Source organism: Ornithorhynchus anatinus, chromosome 1 (genome assembly GCF_004115215.2).
Source record: "Ornithorhynchus anatinus isolate Pmale09 chromosome 1, mOrnAna1.pri.v4, whole genome shotgun sequence".
Taxonomy (NCBI): Eukaryota; Metazoa; Chordata; class Mammalia; order Monotremata; family Ornithorhynchidae; genus Ornithorhynchus; species Ornithorhynchus anatinus.
This window is the reverse complement of record NC_041728.1, coordinates 11884020-11902796: the sequence shown is the minus strand read 5'-3', so window position 1 is coordinate 11902796 and position 18777 is coordinate 11884020. Positions and strand designations below refer to the sequence as shown.

The window sequence follows — 18777 nt, the reverse complement described above, 5'->3', positions numbered from 1 at the left end:
AAGCAGTGATAGTGTATTTTACTTCTTTTGTACACTTCCAAGTGCTTAGAACAGTGATTTGCACTCAGTAGGTGCCCTATATATACTATAAATAATGATGATGATGAAACCTCTACATTGTAAATTCCTTGAAGAAAGAAATCACATCTGCCTATTCTCCCACACTTAATAAAGCGTTCAGTAAATCCCACAGATTGACTGTATCCTAAAGGAGCCATTTTCCTGCTCTGTGATCCCTTTACATTTCATGGAGGGGTAAGCGTGAAAAGAAAATAAGGAGTCCAGGCTCTAAAAATCATTTCCAAAACACCTTTCGATATATGCGGATGGAGTGATAGTGAACAAGATACTCAACGCAAATAAACTTCACATCTATTTGAAAATTTGACCTAGTAGTTTCCTGATTTGGGGTGATATCTATCCCTGCTCCCAGGTTTTTGGCCTCAGCAGTTTTTGTGTGCTAAACTTCCCACATGTAAATATTCAGCGAGATCCCTTTTTATTAGCAGTCCTTGTGAGTATCACAACAACCACTTTTTTTCCTAAGAATGGTTGCCCAAATTCTGATCAAATGCTGCGAAGTCTGTTGGATTCTCCCATCGGGAACAGAGAACCAGCCCAGAGGGATTGAATGTTAGGCTTGAATGTATTCCTAGTAGTTTGCAGAGCACCTCTTGCTCTCTCTCACCTTGCCCCCTCCTACCTCACCTCCCTTCTCTCCTCCCTCCCAGCCCACCAACTCCTCTCTTCTGGTGCTAACCTTCTCACTGTGCCTTATTCTCGCCTGTCCTGCCGTCGACCCCTGGCCCCCGTCCTACCTCTGACCTGGAATTCCCTCCCTCCTCAAATTCGCCAATCACATTTCCCCCCTTCAAAGCCCTACTGAAGGCTCACCACCTCCAAGAGGCCTTCCCAGACTAAGCCCCCCTTTTCTTCAGCTGCCCCTCCCCGCCCCATCGCCCCGACTCGCTCCCTTTGCTCTACCCCCCTCCCTGCCTCATAGCACTTGTGTATACATGTACATAACTATAATTCCATTTATTTACATTAATGCCTGTTTACTTGTTTTGATGTGTATATATCTATAATTGTATTTATAGTGATGCTATTGATGCTTGTTTACTTGCTTTGATGTCTGTCTCTCCCACTTCTAGACTGTAAGCCCGAGTGGGCAGGGATTGTCCCTCCTTATTGCTGAATTGTACTTTCCAAGTGCTTAATACAGTGCTGTGCACACAGTAAGCGCTCAATAAATACGACATACTGAATGAATGCTAATCATGTTCCCACTGGGGTATGGAGTAAGACAAGAGTAGGAGGGTCACTACATTCTGAATCAATGGTATTTATTTAGCACCTATTGCATGAACAACACTGTACTCAGTGATTGGGAGAGTATGATAGAATAGACTTGGTAGAGATTACCTCTGCCCTCAAAGTCTTACAGATCTGTGGGACGAGTTTACGGTCTAGTGGGAAGGGCACGTGCCATCTTCACCCACGTTAGCCACCTCAGGCAGAACCAAAACACAGGTGTACCAGTTCTTGGAACAGTATTCTTTCCACTGGATCAACAGTAGGGCGACTGGAATGACTAAATATCACATTTTAAGGGACTCTTATTTGGTTAGGCTACCTTCTAGGAGTCCTGTTCTCTTTTCATTGACCACTTCATGACAGTCTTCTCTTAAAGGGCATCGTTCCTTGAGTCCTCTTCAAGGGTGTCTGGAAGCTTTCTGGGCTTTCTAAGCAATTTTAACCAAACTAATGTTAAATGAAATGTTTAGATCCATAAACCCTTTCAATAGGGTTTCACATTTGGCACCTGAAATTGGCTAGTAAAATAATTTTGAGCCCATGCAAAAATAATCCCATAAAAAACTCGTATTTTAATATTCCACAATTCACTTAAGTTTAATTTTTACTCCATTCAATATAAGTTTATGGCCTTGGGAGACAGCAAAAGCGTTCCAACTGAATGATTACATTACTGAGGTCGTATAATGCAGTACTGTTGCAATGAAAGATAATACATTAATTACTCTGGCATTTTGTAAAAGAATCATGGTGGGTACAAGTTTCTGACCTTTAGTGGCAGGTGGGGCTATCCTTGCCTTACCAGGCATCTCAAATATAAACATTAATAAGCTCCTTAATGGAGTCAGGTTGTACTCCAAAAAGTAAAGTATATAAGGAAGTATTGTTTAGGGGTTTCTTGGGCAGTAAGCTTGTTTTGGGCAGGGAATGTGTCTATTATAGTGTTGTGTTGTACTCTTCCAAGCTCTTAATACAGTGCTCTGCAAACAGTAAGCACCCAATAAATACAAGTGATTGATAGTGCTGGCTGGATCCAGGAATGTACAGTAGTGTTCCTGGCAGAGCTATATCAAGGAGCAAGATTAAGTGATTATCTAGAGGCTGCAAAGTATATTTCAATTTTAATATTTTCTTCTTTCCCCAGGCACAACTTCAGTAGTGAATTTTTTGATACTAAGGAAGAGCAGCACGTCAAACAAAGAGAACTAACTACCTTATGGATTTGGGAGACGTTTGTTTAGATATCCTGGATCTAAAAGAAAACCAATTAGACGCTGATCACAATGAATACCCTTCCACCGTTCTTTAACTCTTATATGTGTTTCCAAATGATGTGAAGTCAATGATACAATAACTTTGAAGCAGCAAAAAAATGGCCATTTACAAGTGGTAAGATAGCAGTTGGAAAACTGTAATTATGTATACTTATTACATATACATAATTATAATATTATAATTATATATACATATTCATTCAGAGCAAGATTATCCAGAAAGTTCATATTATTCCAAAACACCTTTAAAGAAATGATATAAAAAAAAATGAAGGGATGCATTCTCTGTTACTCTAACGAGCTAAAATAAATGTGTAGCCTCCTTTTTACACTATTTGAAAGCTCTCACTATTTTATCTTGAATACACTACTTTACATGTAGAACGAAACATTGATATTACAGAGATTGGGTTGCTTGTGCTACTAGAGCCATGGCAGACTTTCTTAATGAAACAGATTGGCTATCAGTATATTATTATCATCATCAAATGATATGGTACGTTGATTTTGGTGACTCAATTACATCAGTTCCCCTGATTGCTTGTTTTGGCCATTAAAAATGCTCTAGGTTTGAGAGGGATGGCAGGAGGGGGAGAGAGAAACAGAAACAAGGAGATGAAGAAAGGCAAGAGAAGTAGTGTTGCCCAGTGAATAGAGTACGGGCCTGGGAGTAGAAAGTACCTGGGACATCGCCATGATCCACCCTTTCCTCTCCATCCAAACCACTATCTTGTTGGCATAATCTCTCATCCTAACCTGACTGGATTACCGCATCAGCTTCCTTTCTGATTTCCCAATCTCCTGTCTCTCCCAAGTTCAGTCAACACTTCACTCTGCTGCCCGGATTACCTTTCTATGGAAATGCTCTGGACATATCACCCCCCTCCTCAAAAATCTCCAGTTGTTGCCTGTCAACCTTCATATGAAGCAAAAACTCCTCACTCTTGGCTTCAAAGCTCTCCATCACCTTGCCCCCTCCTACCTCACTTCCCTTCTCTCCTTTTAAAGCCCACCCGGTACACTCTGCTCCTCTGCCGGTAACCTCCTCACTGGGCCTCCTTCTCGCCTGTCCCGCCGTCGACCCTTGGCCCACGTCCTCCCTCTGTCCTGGAATGCCCTCCCTCCTCACATCTGCCAAGCTAGCTCACTTCCCCCCTTTAAAACCCTACTGAAAGCTCACCTCCTCCAGGAGGCCTTCCCAGACTCAGCCCCCCTTTTCCTCTGCTCCTCCTCCCCTCCCCATCACCCCGACTCCCCTCTATCCCCTTCCCCACCCCACAGCACTTGTGTATATACGTACATATTTATTATTCCATTTATTTTAATGATGTGTATATATCTATAATTCTATAGTTGTACTGATGCTATTGATGCCTGTCTGTTTGTTTTGTTTTGATGTCTGTCTCCCCTTTTCTGGAGTGTGAGCCCTTTCTTGGGCAACAACTGTCTCTATCTGTTGCCGAATTGTACATTCAAGCTCTTAGGACAGTGCTCTGCACACAGTAAGTGCTCAATAAGTACAACTGAATGAATGAACGAACCCTACTCTGCCACTTTTCTGTGGCTCAGTTACCTCATCTGTAAAATGGGGATCAAGACTGAGCACCATGTGGGACATGCTACCACAAAGCTTAGTACAGTGCCTGGCACATAGTAATCTTATAACAACAAATAATTAAAAAAAAAGGATGATCACTATGTCTCAAGCCTGAAAGACAAGAGGTAGTCAGTGAATTTTGAAAGTATTAACCCGAGACACTTAATTTTTGGATTTTATGAAATTAATATGGCAATTAGATATATTTAAAACTACACTTAGCCTTTCGAAAAAAATACTTTTACAATATTTTTCACTGCAAGTGATAGCATTAGTAGCTTGTTTTATGCAAAAAGTATAAAGGAACAAAAGTTTGGAATGCAAAGTCTTTCTGAAATTAAATTGTTACCTAAAAACACAAATACATACACACAAATATATGCAAATAGTCCATATGTCGAGACCATTTTTCTAATCAAATGAGGTTTTTTTCTAAATTCAATGACTTTACAGAAGAGGCATTTCATATTACACTTTAAATTAATTATAAAGGAATAGATTATCTTCTTTAAAGACCAACAAGCATATTTAATGCTACTTTATACAATGCAGAGACCGAAGATCATATGAAACAAAAGTGAGGAAATACTTTAGAGGTCATGATGAGAAAGAAAAAAATGAAACCTTTTCATGATGTTTCCATTATTTAATATTTTTAAAGATTTCTTTTGAATTTGGAAAACAATGAGAAAGTCTTAGATGTTCTATATACCATTTACAGAGGTTTAACTGTACATGATACACATGCTTTCAGTTTTTTTCCAGATCTACTGTTAAATTACCCATGTAATTATCCCAGTAGAAATCATTATACTTTTTATTGTTAATTTCATTAACACTTTATTGGCAGGAGTTAGCCTTATTTAAATGCATTTATCAGAATTTTTATTATGACAATTAAGGGGAACATTTTCATATAATTTGAGGGCAGTTTCTACAGGGGTTACATAATTACCAAATTAAAGCAATAACAGCAAATGATTACCTATCAACAATGTAGGTGAAAAGTAAATGGATATTAATCTTACTATAAAGCATACTTTTCGGTCACCAATGACATCTTCTAATCCATTAAAGTGAAACAGCTTCAGTTGCATATTCCAACTGAAAATGAGTGAGCTACCACTCTAGATTTAACTATTCCATGCCTACAGGAGCTACATCAAATTATTTAATGATGTACAGGTCCTTAAATCTACAAAATGTGAATCTAACAACTGATTTATGTGACTATAAAAAATTCAAAACATTCTGAAAAGTGAAAATATACTTAATGTGAATGGAATTTTGTAGTACGTGGAATTGTAATGGGCTTCTTATACTGTACTCTTTTTCAGGGACACATTTATTTATTTAGTTGATTTGGGGCAGGGAACATGTCTACTAACTCTGTTGCACTGCATTATCCCAAGTGCTTAGTACAGGGCATGGCACATAGTTAGTGCTCAATAAATACCACTGATTGATTAGTTCAGTCATCCTTACAAATAGGCTAAACTAGCATTTAACTGATTCACACCTCAGACTTGTCATTCTACATCAGGTCCCCCAGCCATTAAATCACAACTTCCTGTCAATCAGGCTTCAGAAATCCAAAGCAGCATGATCTAGTGGAAAAGAGCACGGGCCTGGGAGTCAGAGGGCTTGGATTCTAATCCTGGCTCTGCCACATGCCTGCTATGTGACCTCAAGCAAGTCACTTCACTTCTCTGTGCCTCAGCTCATCCGTAAAATGGGGATTAAAACTGGAAGCCTCACGAGGGGCAAGGACTGTGTCCAACTTGATTACCCTGTATCTACTCTAGTGCTTAGAACAGTGCTTGGCACAGAGTAAGTGCTTAACAAATACCATAATTATTAGTATTATCAGGAGACCTGGATATGATGATTGACAATTGGGCTAGATTACGGGAACCCAGCAAGAAGAAGAGGCTGCATAGGAGTATCTCCCTCAGTGCCCCAGTACTTAAGACTTTTCAAGAGCTATTTTCTTTTGTTACTTACTGATCTACTCCCATTTTTTAAAAATGACAGAATACTGTACAAGATACAAACATCACTCAGCCTTTCACTGAATGCTTCTTTTCTGTAGTTGTAAAACAACTAGGAATGACTCAGAAAAACCCACAGGCATTTTCCCAGTGTCCTGGCGGGTCAGTCCAGCTCTGATGATGCTTAATCCATGGAGAATAATACATCAGTCAATCCACTCATTTTTACTACCTAGTCATGCTATTCCATACTCATTCGTACCTGTTCTGTTTCAGGTAACCACTGCTGTTTCCTGCCAAAAATTGGTAGGCCTAAATTTGATAAGTAGGATTTTTTTAGCATGTACAAACCACAAAGATTCCTGTAATTAGCTTTAGGAACCATGAAATAAAGGTTTTGTTTAAATAGTGGTTTCAGAGATTTTTCCTAGGGTTGTTTTTTTTTAACATCCAAGAAATCCAGATTACCTAGAGCTTTGTAAAATGTAAGAAATCCTAGATTTTCTTTACCTGGTAAAGAAACAAACTCTATGTCATATTGGTTTCCAGTATTTAGTCTGCTCTCACTTTTAATGATGACTTCCTATCTTTTATGTCTTTAACCCTAACCCTAACCCTAACCCTAACCCTTTTAATGATGACTATTAAATGTCTTTTAATGATGACTTCCTAGGGAAGCAGCATGGCTCAGTGGAAAGAGCATGGGCTTTGGAGTCAGGGCTCATGAGTTCGAATCCCAGCTCTGCCACTTGTCGGCTGTGTGACTGGGGGCAAGTCACTTAACTTCTCTGTGCCTCAGTTCCCTCATCTGTAAAATGGGGATTAAGACTGTGAGCCCCACGTGGGACGACCTGATTCCCCTATGTCAACCCCAGTGCTTAGAACAGTGCTCGGCACATAGTAAGCGCTTAACAAATACCAACATTATTATTATTATTATTATCTCCAAATACAGCCTGATCACCCTATAGCAGGAAAACCCCAATATTTTAAATCTGGAAAACCATCAAGTTTATCCAAAGTACAATTTACTAAAATGAGGTCTCTGAAGATATTAATGATTTGACAACATTTCTCAAGCACCCTCAATTTGAAGAGAAGAGAATTAGGCTGTGGGAATAAAATCAGTTTGAAGAACTGGATTCCATCCCTGAAGTTTACAATTTAGCATCCGTAAACGTGTTCTGAATGTCTTACCCTTTTTCAGGATGTTTACAGCTAATAATGCTAAATTTGAAAAAGAACTGATCGCTCAAAAGGGTTGTTTAATTTCGAGACTTCAAAAATTATGGCAAGAAATTAAGAAGTTGAATGGTAAGCTAAATGCCTTTCGATGTGCCTAGTCTGATAGTTTAGCATGTTGGATGTGACTTTCACAGTCTGTTGGCAGTTTCTCGGAAAGTCATCACACCTGTGACTCCACTGCTGATTAATGAGTCTTTCAGCTCATCACTACCATCTGAAAAAGGGCCATGGCCTTTCTGAGCTTCACTGGTTTATTCGCCTTCAACTTATAGTCCTACCAAGGTATCTTCCATAAAGAAAATCACACCTGGTTAAAGCTAATGAAAACCTCAATATGTCATTTTCTAGACAAGTCAAAAAGCATGTAAAACTAGACAAAAGATGTATTCAAGCAACATGAATGCAGTTTTGTCATAACCTGTCAATCTAAAGACTAACATAAAAAATGCTTTCCTCAATGACATATTTCATAGTGTTAACTTTTAGAATGACAATTCTGAAACCTTCCTCTGGTGTTAGATACAGCATATATAGTGCTGTTACTTTTTCTGTCCAAAGAATCAGTGTATTTTGAGTATCATTAGATTTATTGAGTTGTCATATTTGGATTAGGAATCTTCTGAAAATGACAAGTGCTCCACATCGATCTTCTAAACACGATTTACCTCCCTGAGGGGGCTATGCTTCAAAGCATGGAGAATCGGTCAAAATGTAGCCAATTTTAAGGAACACACCAGGGCAGTCAAAGCCATGTAATATAGTAAAACTTTGGATTTAACAGTATTCCTGTGAAAAAGGAGGGAGACCTGATGCTTAGTTATCTGAACCTGTTATACTGAATAAGGAATCCTGAAGAAATACCTCGAGCTCTCAAAGATGCTATCATAATTACCATCTTCAGGAAGGAAGTTTGAGAGAAATTACTAATCTTATTGTTCTTTGCTGCCAGGATTTTAGCCAGGATCATCTGGACAGACCACTGAAAAAATATAATTAACCATATCCTCCCTGAATTGTCAAATGGGTTGAAAGAATGCAGCAGAGTCTACATGGTTTTACAGACATAAGAGATATAAAGTTCAAGATTCAACTCCAAGAGCTTTATACATTGTAACGATGGATTTTCCAAAAGTACTTGATTTCTAAAAAAGGTCTGGTTTATGGCAAACTACTAAGCAATTCAATTAATTCTATTTAGTGAGTGCTTACTGTACACAGGGCAGATACTAAGCACTTGGGAGAATATGGCACAATCATATAACAGACACATTTCCTGTCCACAACGACCTTACAGTCTAGAGGAGGAATTATCCATATGGCTGAGATAGCTGGATCGATCAGGAGAGACACATCTGGATTCCTGAAAAACTTCAGTGTCACCCAAAAGCGATACCCCAAACGAACCATCACCATAAACTCAATAATTGTAAAAGTCTCTACTTAATGGTTAATTTCGAGCCATTTCTTGGTATTTTTGAAAGTCTGCATATCTTTCAAAAATTTGGAACATGTCAGTTAATTCTGTTGGGCTGTACTCTCCCCAAGCGCTTAGTACAGTGCTTGGTATATAGTAAGCACTCAATAAATGCCACTGATTGATTGAATTCCTTTCATTAATTGTATTCCTTATTGATTCTGTGATTGATTGGCTGGAAGGGAAGGATGCAGCCATAAATAGCACAAAAGCTACCTTTGGATGCAAATATGAAGTGGGTGTATGGTTCTTATCTTCTTTTCTTTTTTAATAGAATTTAAGTGCTTACTATGTGCCAAGTGCTGTTCTAAACTCTGGGGTAAATACAAAGTAATCCAGTTGGACACAGTCCCTGTCCCACATGGCACTTATCAAGAAATCCCCATTTTACAGATAAGATAACTGAGGCACAGATGTTGTGACTTGCCCAAGGTCACATAACTGAGGCACAGATGCTAAGTGACTTGCCTAAGGTCACACAGCAGACAAGTGGCAGAGCCAGGATTAGACCCCAGGTCCTTCTGACTCCCAGGCCTGTACTCTGACCACTCTGCACGGTGCTTCTCCTTTCTTCTAGTAGTGCTTTATGAGAGAGTTTTCTAAAAGTTATGTATCTGCTTCCAGAGCTTGTAAGTGCTGTCAGAGTCTAGTGGGGACCTTTATAATAACAATTATTATTATTATGGTATTTTTGAGTACTTACTATGTACCAGGCACTGCATTAAGTGTTGGGGTGGATACAAACTAATCGGGTTGGACACAGTCCCTGTCCCACGTGGGGTTCACAGTCTCAATCCCCATTTTACTGATGAGGTAACTGAGGCAGAGAGAAGTGAAATGACTTGCCCAAGGCACACTGCAGACAAATGGTGGAGCCGGGATTAGAACCCATGATCTTCTGACTCCCAGGCCTGTGCTCTATCCACTACACCATGCTGCTTTATCTTTTATAACAGCTACTCATTTGTCTTATACTATTGTCCTAAAACTTCCCTGAGCCAATTGTCTTTTTTAAAATAATTGGGTCTGGAAACAACACACAAAAAAGACAACTTCCCAGTACTCCATAAGAATGAGAGTATTTTCTCACCCTGTGTGAGCAGGGTGCTTATATGCAGAGCTACCTCCCCCTCCAGTATCTGGGACTACAGTGCTGGGCCTCAGGCTGGGAAAGAGGAAGAACACAACAGAGCTGATTTCTGGAGCCGGCCTTTCCATCATCTGATTTTTCGCAATACAGAAATGTGACTACATAGTTACAGAGTGTTATCTTTTGAGAAGCCTGCTTAAGCCCAAGAACTTCAGAGAATCCAGGAGGGAAATCAATAATGATTCTGCTCCCTCCATGCTAACTCACTGTACTTTGTTCTTGTCTATATCACCACTAGGCCCTTGCCCGCAACCTCGCACCGAATGGAACTTCCTCCCCTTCCACATATGACAGACTGCCACTTTCCCCGTCTTCAAAACCTTATTAAGTTACGTCTCCTCCAAGAGGCCTTCGTCCATTTGGCCCCCTTTTCCCCAGCTCCTCTCCCTTCTGTGTTGTCTATGAGCTTGGCTCTGTACCCATTAAGCGCTTGATATTCACTCTACCCTCAGCCTCACAGCACTTCCATACATATTTGTAATTTATTTACATTAAGGTCTGTCTGTCCTTGACTAGTCTGTATGTTCCTTGTGGACAGGGAACTCCAACTCTGTTATATTCTCCCAAATGCTTAATACAGTGCTCTGCTCTTAGTGAGCGCTCAATAAATATAATTGATGGAGCCATGATCCAGGAAGAGGGTTGTGCCCACCCAAAAAAAAAGGAGAGAATAGAACCCAAAGTTAAAGTTTATACCATTTGTATTCCAGTTGCAAATGACTGACTTTCCTTTGTTCTATGCCCACAGTAACAATTATTTCACCAATAAAACCATAATGTTAATGGGACATTTATTACATCTCACTTGAAAACTCAAGTAATTGGACATCATGTAACATCATACTTTTCAAAAAGGAAAATTTACCCTCACCACTGGCTAATATTTCACAATTACAGGGTTAAGCTTGAATTTTCTTACACTTTCAAAGTTGAATTTTTAAATATACTTTCTAACTATAATGATAACCAAAAAAATCAAAGAAAGGATATCTGGAAATAGCTTCTTAAAAACAGCTCACCAGAGTGAGATCTATGTGAAGTCACTCCCCACCTTCAAAGCATTACTAAGGTCACATACTCTATTAAACCCTCTTTTCCCCAGCTAGCTCTCCCTTCTGTGACATCTCTGCATTTCAGTCTGTGACCTTAGGACATTTGATATTCGCTCCACCCCCAAACCCACAGCACTTATATACATATCTTTAAATTATATATTATACGTTGCCTATTTGTTCCTATTAATTGCCTGTCTCCCACTCTAGACTGTAAGCTTGTTATGGGCAAGGAACATGTCCAGTAGTTCTGTTACACTGTACTCTCCCAAATACAAGACAGTGTTCTGCACATACTAAGTGCTCAACAAATATGATTGATTGACTGATGTATTTATCAAATGATAGCACTTTTCCAAGCACACAGTACTGAATTTAGCAGGCTTTTCTTGGGGTTGGACTTGCACAACCTTAAAAATAGAACAAAATTTGGCTCCACAGTTAAGTCAAATTAGAAAAGAAACAGTAATCATCTTGGGAAGCTTGTGAAAACTATATTCTAGCTCACAGAAGCTGACTCACTGACTAAAATTTCTTTGATATTTTAAGTCCATTTTGGTGTGCGGTCAGATTTGAAATAAAGGATTTTTTAAAACATTACTGAGGTAAATTTCTAGTCTTTGACCATTTGAGATAGGCTAAATTTTTGTCCTCCTCTTTCCCTGTGATCTTTATCCCCAATCTTCCTACCTCTTTGGTGAATTTCTACCCAACCAAGACATGCCACCCTGTAAATTCCAAATTTGACTTTTAACTCCCTCCTGAACTACCTGCGGTCCCTCCAGATCCATTTCTTCAAGCTGCTTTTTCAATGGTATTTCCAGAAACATTATTCCTGATTGCATCTTGGGTTTCCCTCAATCATGTTATCTGGATTGTTGGCCCTTTAAATATCAATGAATCAATTATTAGTATTTAATAAACACTTTGATATTCATCCCAGAGCACTTAAGTACACACCCTTATGCTCCGCTGCTTTCAATTTATCAGTTTGACAAGGATTCTCCAAAATTATTTTGTAATATCGCACGCAATGAGAAAAATATAGATATAAAAATCATACCATGGAAGAGATAGTTTTGTGCTACTTTTATTTAAATTGTTTTGAGGATATGTTTGTATTTTCAAGAATAATGAAGCGAGAATGGCAGTTGTTTTAAAAATGCTACAATATAAGTACTTTGAGGGCAGGAACTGGATCGAATCAAAACTTGGAAACCAAATAAAAAATTGCATTGGGTCATACGGCCTGTAGGAAATCAATAAACTCTGGTCAAAATTGTTGTTTTACACCCATCTCTGCCATAAAGTAGGCATCTGTGCTCCTGCAAAACCAAGTATTAAGGAAAATGTCTGCTCACCCAACTATTCCTATGTCATGTGTGTGCACAAAAGCCATTTTTTCTGACAGTGAGGAAAGCTGAATCTAAAAAGGCTTGAGTTGTTGAGCAAACATTCCAATATTCCAACAGCAATCAAGCCAAATGTTCTAGTCTCAAATTTTATTCCAGTGCAGTAAAGAAGCCACCAGAAAATTGTTGGGCTAATTTGGGGACATATCCATTTTTAGAACTAGATTATGGCTTTTTCTTCCTTTAAAAACTAAACCACTAAAAAACTATGTCCTCTAGACTGTGAACTCATCGTAGGCAGGAAACATATCTGCCTACTCTGTCGTACTGTAGTCTCCCTTGTACTTGTTGCTTTGCACATAGAAAGTGCTCAATAATACCACCCATGATGATGAAATATATTTGCCATCCGACCAAAGAGTGGATACTTCTATGAGGAGTTATAAAAATAATCTCTACTCTACATTCCATTTTGAATGCGTTTTCTACTCTGGGGTTCTCCTCATCTCTTCATTGTTATTCGCTTGGAAGGCATTCAAAAGACTACCTTCAAATCTGTTTCTCCACCCCTTCTATCATCATATTCTTTTGCGTTTGCTCAATTCCAAGCCCATCTCCTATACAGTACATTTAGAGACTTAAAATAGCATAGATCTTTAATGTAATTTATAGATTACTGCTGACAATGCTTGGTAACCACTTGGGAGTAATCGATCTCTTTTAGAGTTCTTATTTTGGATTTATTTTAAACCGCAAAGATAATATTAAGAACCTGATATCGTAAACTTGAAAAAAATTACAATTTAACAAGTGGGTGTGTAATCATCCTATTTACCTTTAAATAATATTCAAAAGAAAAGTATGTATTTGACACATTAGTTACTCACAAAGGAACCAAATTTCCTGACACGTTCAAACAGCTCCTATCTTGTATAACGGAAAAGCCGCTACACTGAAAGGTATGAATCATCTGTATTTCAGACACTATATATTCATCGGTTCTATTTTCATACACTTTCTGTGATTTGTTTTCACAGAAGTATGTTTATAATTGCTTGGTTCAATGCCTTTTGTCATCAGACACCACATTCAAATCTTCCTCTTTTATTTTCTGAACCATTTAGCAAATAAGGGTTTCACTGCTAAACGTCAAAAGAGGGAGGTTAATGAGTCATGAGGAAAGGAGCATCTTGTAAATATGACAATTTACTTTTGGGTATATAATAATAATGGCATTCGTTAAGCACTTACTATGTGCCAAGCACTGTTCTAAGCGCTAGGGTAGATACAAGGTAATCAAGATTGTCCCACGTGGGGCTCACAGTCTTAATCTCCATTTTACAGATGAGGTAACTGAGGCCCGGAGAAGTTAAGTGACTTGCCCAAAGTCACACAGCTGACAAGTGGTGGAGCCGGGACTAGTACCCGGGAAGGGAATATAGGGAATACCCAGGATATAGGGAAGAGAAGGGCCCATTAGAGAATTTCTCCAAGGTCCCAACCCCGGGAGATCCCCTCTTCACAGTAAGTAGGACAACAGAGAGCTACTGCCACAAGATACATCAGGGTTGGGTGGGAGTGGCCACGCATCTGACTCACGCATGGTGGTAGGAGTCCAAAAATGCCTCACCGACACCTTGCAGTTTCTTATTATCACTACTGAAAAGAGACTTCTAAATAAGTATCTACATTATGAGAGTCCCATTATGGTAAGGAACATACAGGACCAGAAAAAAGATGCCAGACTGTAAGCCTGTTGTGGGCAGGGAATGTGACTGCTTATTGCTGTATTGTACTCTACCAAGCGCTCAGTACAGGGTTCTGCACAAAGTAAGCGCTCCATAAATACAATCGAACGAATGAATGCCAAGATTGAACAGACCCTTGGTGACCCAGGCAGTGTCAGATCTAGTACTTTAGGATACAGCATACTCGAAGAGAGTGAATGCTGTGATCCCGATGAGCATGGAGCTGATGAGGAAAACTTAATAAGGAGGACAAACACATCTCTGGAGCCAGACACCAAATGTTCTGTCAGTGTAGTGTCAAATTTCAGATAACGCCATATGTCTATAGAGTAACTATTTGGCATTTAATCTTCTATAGGTGAATAGAATAGAAGGCTTGGATACTTCTAGAGAAATTCTGACAACACCATTTCTGTGCTATATCTAAATATAAAAATGGTAGGACAGGATCAGAAATTGTCAGTTGCCCATTAGAAGTACAGTACATATCTACAAATTATTATAAATTATATATTTACAATAAGTCTATCTCCCCCTCTAGGCTGTAAGCTCATCTTTCTCCCCCTCTAGGCTGTAAGCTCGTTCTGGGCAGGGACTGTGGCTCTACCAATTGGGCAGTACTGTTGTCTCTCAAGTGCTTAGGACAGTGATCTGCACACAGTTAGCACTTAATAACTATCACTGATGATGCTTGATGAAGCAGGACGGCTGTGACTGGAGATTTCAAAAACATTACACTAAGAAATGAGTCACTATATAGATGGTACCATCTTTCCACGCTCAAGATTTGGAAGGGATTACTGGTCACACTGTTGGATGAGATGCATTAGCACTCACTGAAAGCACTCAGCAAGTGAAGATATGATACAATGTGCATTTTTCCAATGTTGATAAACTGCATTTCAGGTTTTGATGAATCATTCAGTGGAATTATCGAGCACTTACCGTGGGATCCTATTTTGCCACTTGATGTAAAACGTTGGATTGTAAACTGCGTTAGGGGATTGTCAATATTACTACCTTTACTCTATATTCCCACGAGTTCAATACAGTGTTCTGCATGTAGTTGCATGGCACTCAATAAATACTTATGATATTAGTGGAACTGCTGTTCCACAGGATGTATGTGGCATCTGAGATAAGTCCAGGTCTTACAGTCCTAAGAAGGTCCAAAGAAGACTGAAGTTTTGTAGTAGCTGGCAAATGGAAAATCTTGTACACAGACAATGCACTCAAACAAATATACCTCTACAGGGGAACAGATATATAACTGTTATAGACTGAAATATGTATATATAAAATAATAAGTAAGAATAAGTTTATACACATATATATATGTATAAAGTTATAGGCCATGCATAAACAGTAGAATTCTATGTAAATGATTAAAAGCTAAAGCACTGCTGAACAACTCTATTACTATTATTTATAAAGTGTGCAATTAGAAAATATATTGGGATTTCCTCTTTAGATTAATTTCATCTATTAAGAGTCATTCAGAAAAAGCACATTTAGGAATCACTTCACTTTTGAGCATCATCCATTAAAAATGATTTTCTTCTATTGAATTCATTATTTTTCTTTAGAGTACTGCTAAATAACATAGAAAAGCTAAACCCTTTCCAATTAAATCTCTTTGAGTTCTTGTTACCTGTTTTCCAGGAGCACCCTGAAGGTCATTTTATTCAGTCCCAGATAACTTGGCAGCAAGTTTGACCAATCCCAGTCCCATTTAGATGTGGATGACTGTTGATGTATGAGAAGAAGGTATTGTTAGTTATTAATCAGAGTTAATATGATCAGTAAATTAAAGCTCCAGCTGGAATAGACTAACTAAGAAGGAGGGAGTCTAGAACAAGGACTTAGACAGATGACATCAATCATGTCCACAGAAGAAGGCTTTTATTCCAATAAGACGGCAATTCATTTATAAATCCATGTGGGGATGTAACCAGTATTTATTAAAAGATAAATCAATTTTCCAGTCGTTATTCTTCCAACTGTTAATGGCAATTTGCCCAACCATTTTCTCTGTGAGTTTGACTCAATTGCAAAAACACTGGCAACTTTTTATGTAGCAATTCAATTTATATTTTCGGTTGTCAGCAGAAAGTTTGTTGAGAAAGAAATTTGTTTCTTCTGGGTTTCAGAGCATGAACTGTATCTTAATTGGGGTTTGATTTGTTTATTTTAATGTTTTGTAAAGTATTTCAATAAATAGATGGCTGTTAAAAAACAAAGACACAGCCACATTTAATTACTTAATAGATAAAACTATTCCTATTTGTCAAAAACAAATGTTCATGAATAGCAGTTACATATATATATATATACACTTAATATTAGTGGTTTAATAAAAGTCATCCTGAAACAGTGGTTTTAAAGTCAAAGCAGAATAAAAGTTTGGCAAATGTATCAGGGATTAAGGGGGTCAAGTCCTCATAGAAAAATTCATGCCTTCTGCTCCTTAAAACCTAATTATAAAAATGTTAGCATAGTTTTCAATTTCAGAATGAAATAGCACAATTTGTGCCCAAGTTTTTACACTCCAAAAAGTGCAACAATAACCATGCCATGTTGCTTGCTGATTAATCAATCTTTCATCGAGAAAAATTTTGCCCTGAGTTGTCAGTATCTGAAGGTCTTATTCTACGACAGAAGTGATGAATGGAGTTAGGGCTATAGCGGGTTTGATAAAAACATTTTCTGCATCCTAAATGAGGGTGTTGTTTTAATTCTTTTTTCATCAGATCTCTAGGTCAAGCCATCTCTCTTCTGTCTTGCCAGTTCACAGTGTTTTAGAAAGCATTCCAAGAAGCAAAGATAAAGCAAATTATGTTGGAGTCAAGAGCTTCATCAGGCAAAACTCTTCGTAACTGGGCTATTACTCCAGAATAGCCATTGAAATATCTGGCGAAAATGTTTTGAGTTGGTATCAGCGATCATATATTAAAATTTATGAATATTTATAAAGTCGTGGTTTAGAGTGATCATTTAAAAGTGTTTAAATCGACACTCAGGCCAACTTCAAAGAAATACCTGAATGCTGTTATCACACACACACCATCCAATGTCCAGTGACACTAGCAGATGTTCCCTACATCCATAATGGACTCACTGACCCAAGTTGGATGCCTTTCTAATCACACCTTTGGCAAGAATCAATCACGCGGTTTTAGCAAATTTACTGATATGAAAGTAAAATACTTTCTAAAAGTTGTAACAAATCAAAAAATCGAAAGTAAGAGCGACAAAGAAACTCAGTGGTCAATTACATAATATTAGCATGTTCGGCTTTAATTATATCCGTGCTAGTGACCTGGATATCTTCTATCATTTCACTTACCTCATCTAGAATGTTTTCTTTAAACAGTCTATGCACCTGGAAAGGGTTAAAGACAAAAGGTTTCTCTTCCATACTTGTCAAGGCCACTTTTAAAGGTCTGATGGGTGCAGTGTTCTCCTCTGAAACGCTCTCAGAGACCAGCTGTTCTTTCAAATAGTCCTTCAAGGAAAAAACAATACAAGTTTGTGTATTTTGCCTTTGTATCAGTGCCCAAATTCCAAGCGATAACTTTCCCCACTTTTTGATTCCAGCATATTAAGACCATTAACTATCTGATAATTTTAGAAAACACATTATGCAATATTAATTACAATCCCTTCTATTCACAATAAACAACAGAACCATTGCTATTATTCAGCTCAATTGCCTAAAATCACAAAATAAATGTATTCATGAATGTTAGATTCATGTCTTTGATTTTTACCTAGGGAGACAAATGAGATACTGAAAAGAGATCCTCTTATCTGCAAATTCAGTTCAATACCCTTAACCATAGTTATCCACTTCAAAAACTCACAATTAGTTTCCTAAAGTAGCCTCTTTTGAAAAGAACTAATCAGACATGATAATGTTTCAATACCAGCTGGTGTGGCATAGCGTCAAGTCGTAGTCCACAATTCTATTTTAAGATTTCCAGTGATCTCTTAGCAAAGCCTAATGGTCTTTTCTTTGTCCTAATTCTTTAATTTTCTTCCGCTTTAACACATCCTACCAAACTCTCCTCTTCCTCTCCCTGAAGTTTACTTGTGTACCAATCAAATATTAGTGCCATTAAAAAATTGGCAGATTCCATGGAATCTCTTCAACATCACATTAAATAAGCCCCAAGCAGTTATAGTTTATAGCGAAGGGAAATCCAGAGAGCTGAATTTGAGCCTTCTTACTGCCACTGACTTGGTGTGATCTTGGGCAAAATCAATACATTTTTCAAGACCTCCATTACACAGGGAGTGAGTGAACAATGCCAGACCAGTCACTAGAGTTGTAAATAACAAGACACATTTTATGTCCATCAAGGATTTTAAGTACCAATACCACTTACCATGATGATGGTATTTTTCACGTTTTCTAAAAAGTGGTTCTAATCAAAATAAGAAACGATGATTTCTATTTTCACCTTTTCTAATGCCTAATTCATTTTTTAGTATTCGCAGAGGCATCCAACACACTACTTTCAAACAATTCTGATTACCCTGGTTTTATCTCCGAAATCAATAAATTGATCATTGCA

At 38.2% G+C, this 18777-nt stretch overlaps 1 protein-coding gene across 3 annotated transcripts in view; it reads right to left on the bottom strand.

Moving 5' to 3' along the window:
* The window catches only part of KIAA0825 (KIAA0825 ortholog), a 322760-nt gene that overhangs the window by 144761 nt on the left and 159222 nt on the right, over positions 1-18777 (bottom strand). For all 3 annotated transcript variants that reach the window (XM_029070144.2, XM_016226930.3, XM_001509052.5), the window contains exons 21-22: positions 17547-17705; positions 15852-15946 (exon numbers count right to left, since the gene is read on the bottom strand). In XM_029070144.2, coding sequence (XP_028925977.1) covers positions 15852-15946; positions 17547-17705 — 254 coding nt within the window. The remainder of the gene's footprint in view (positions 1-15851; positions 15947-17546; positions 17706-18777) is intronic.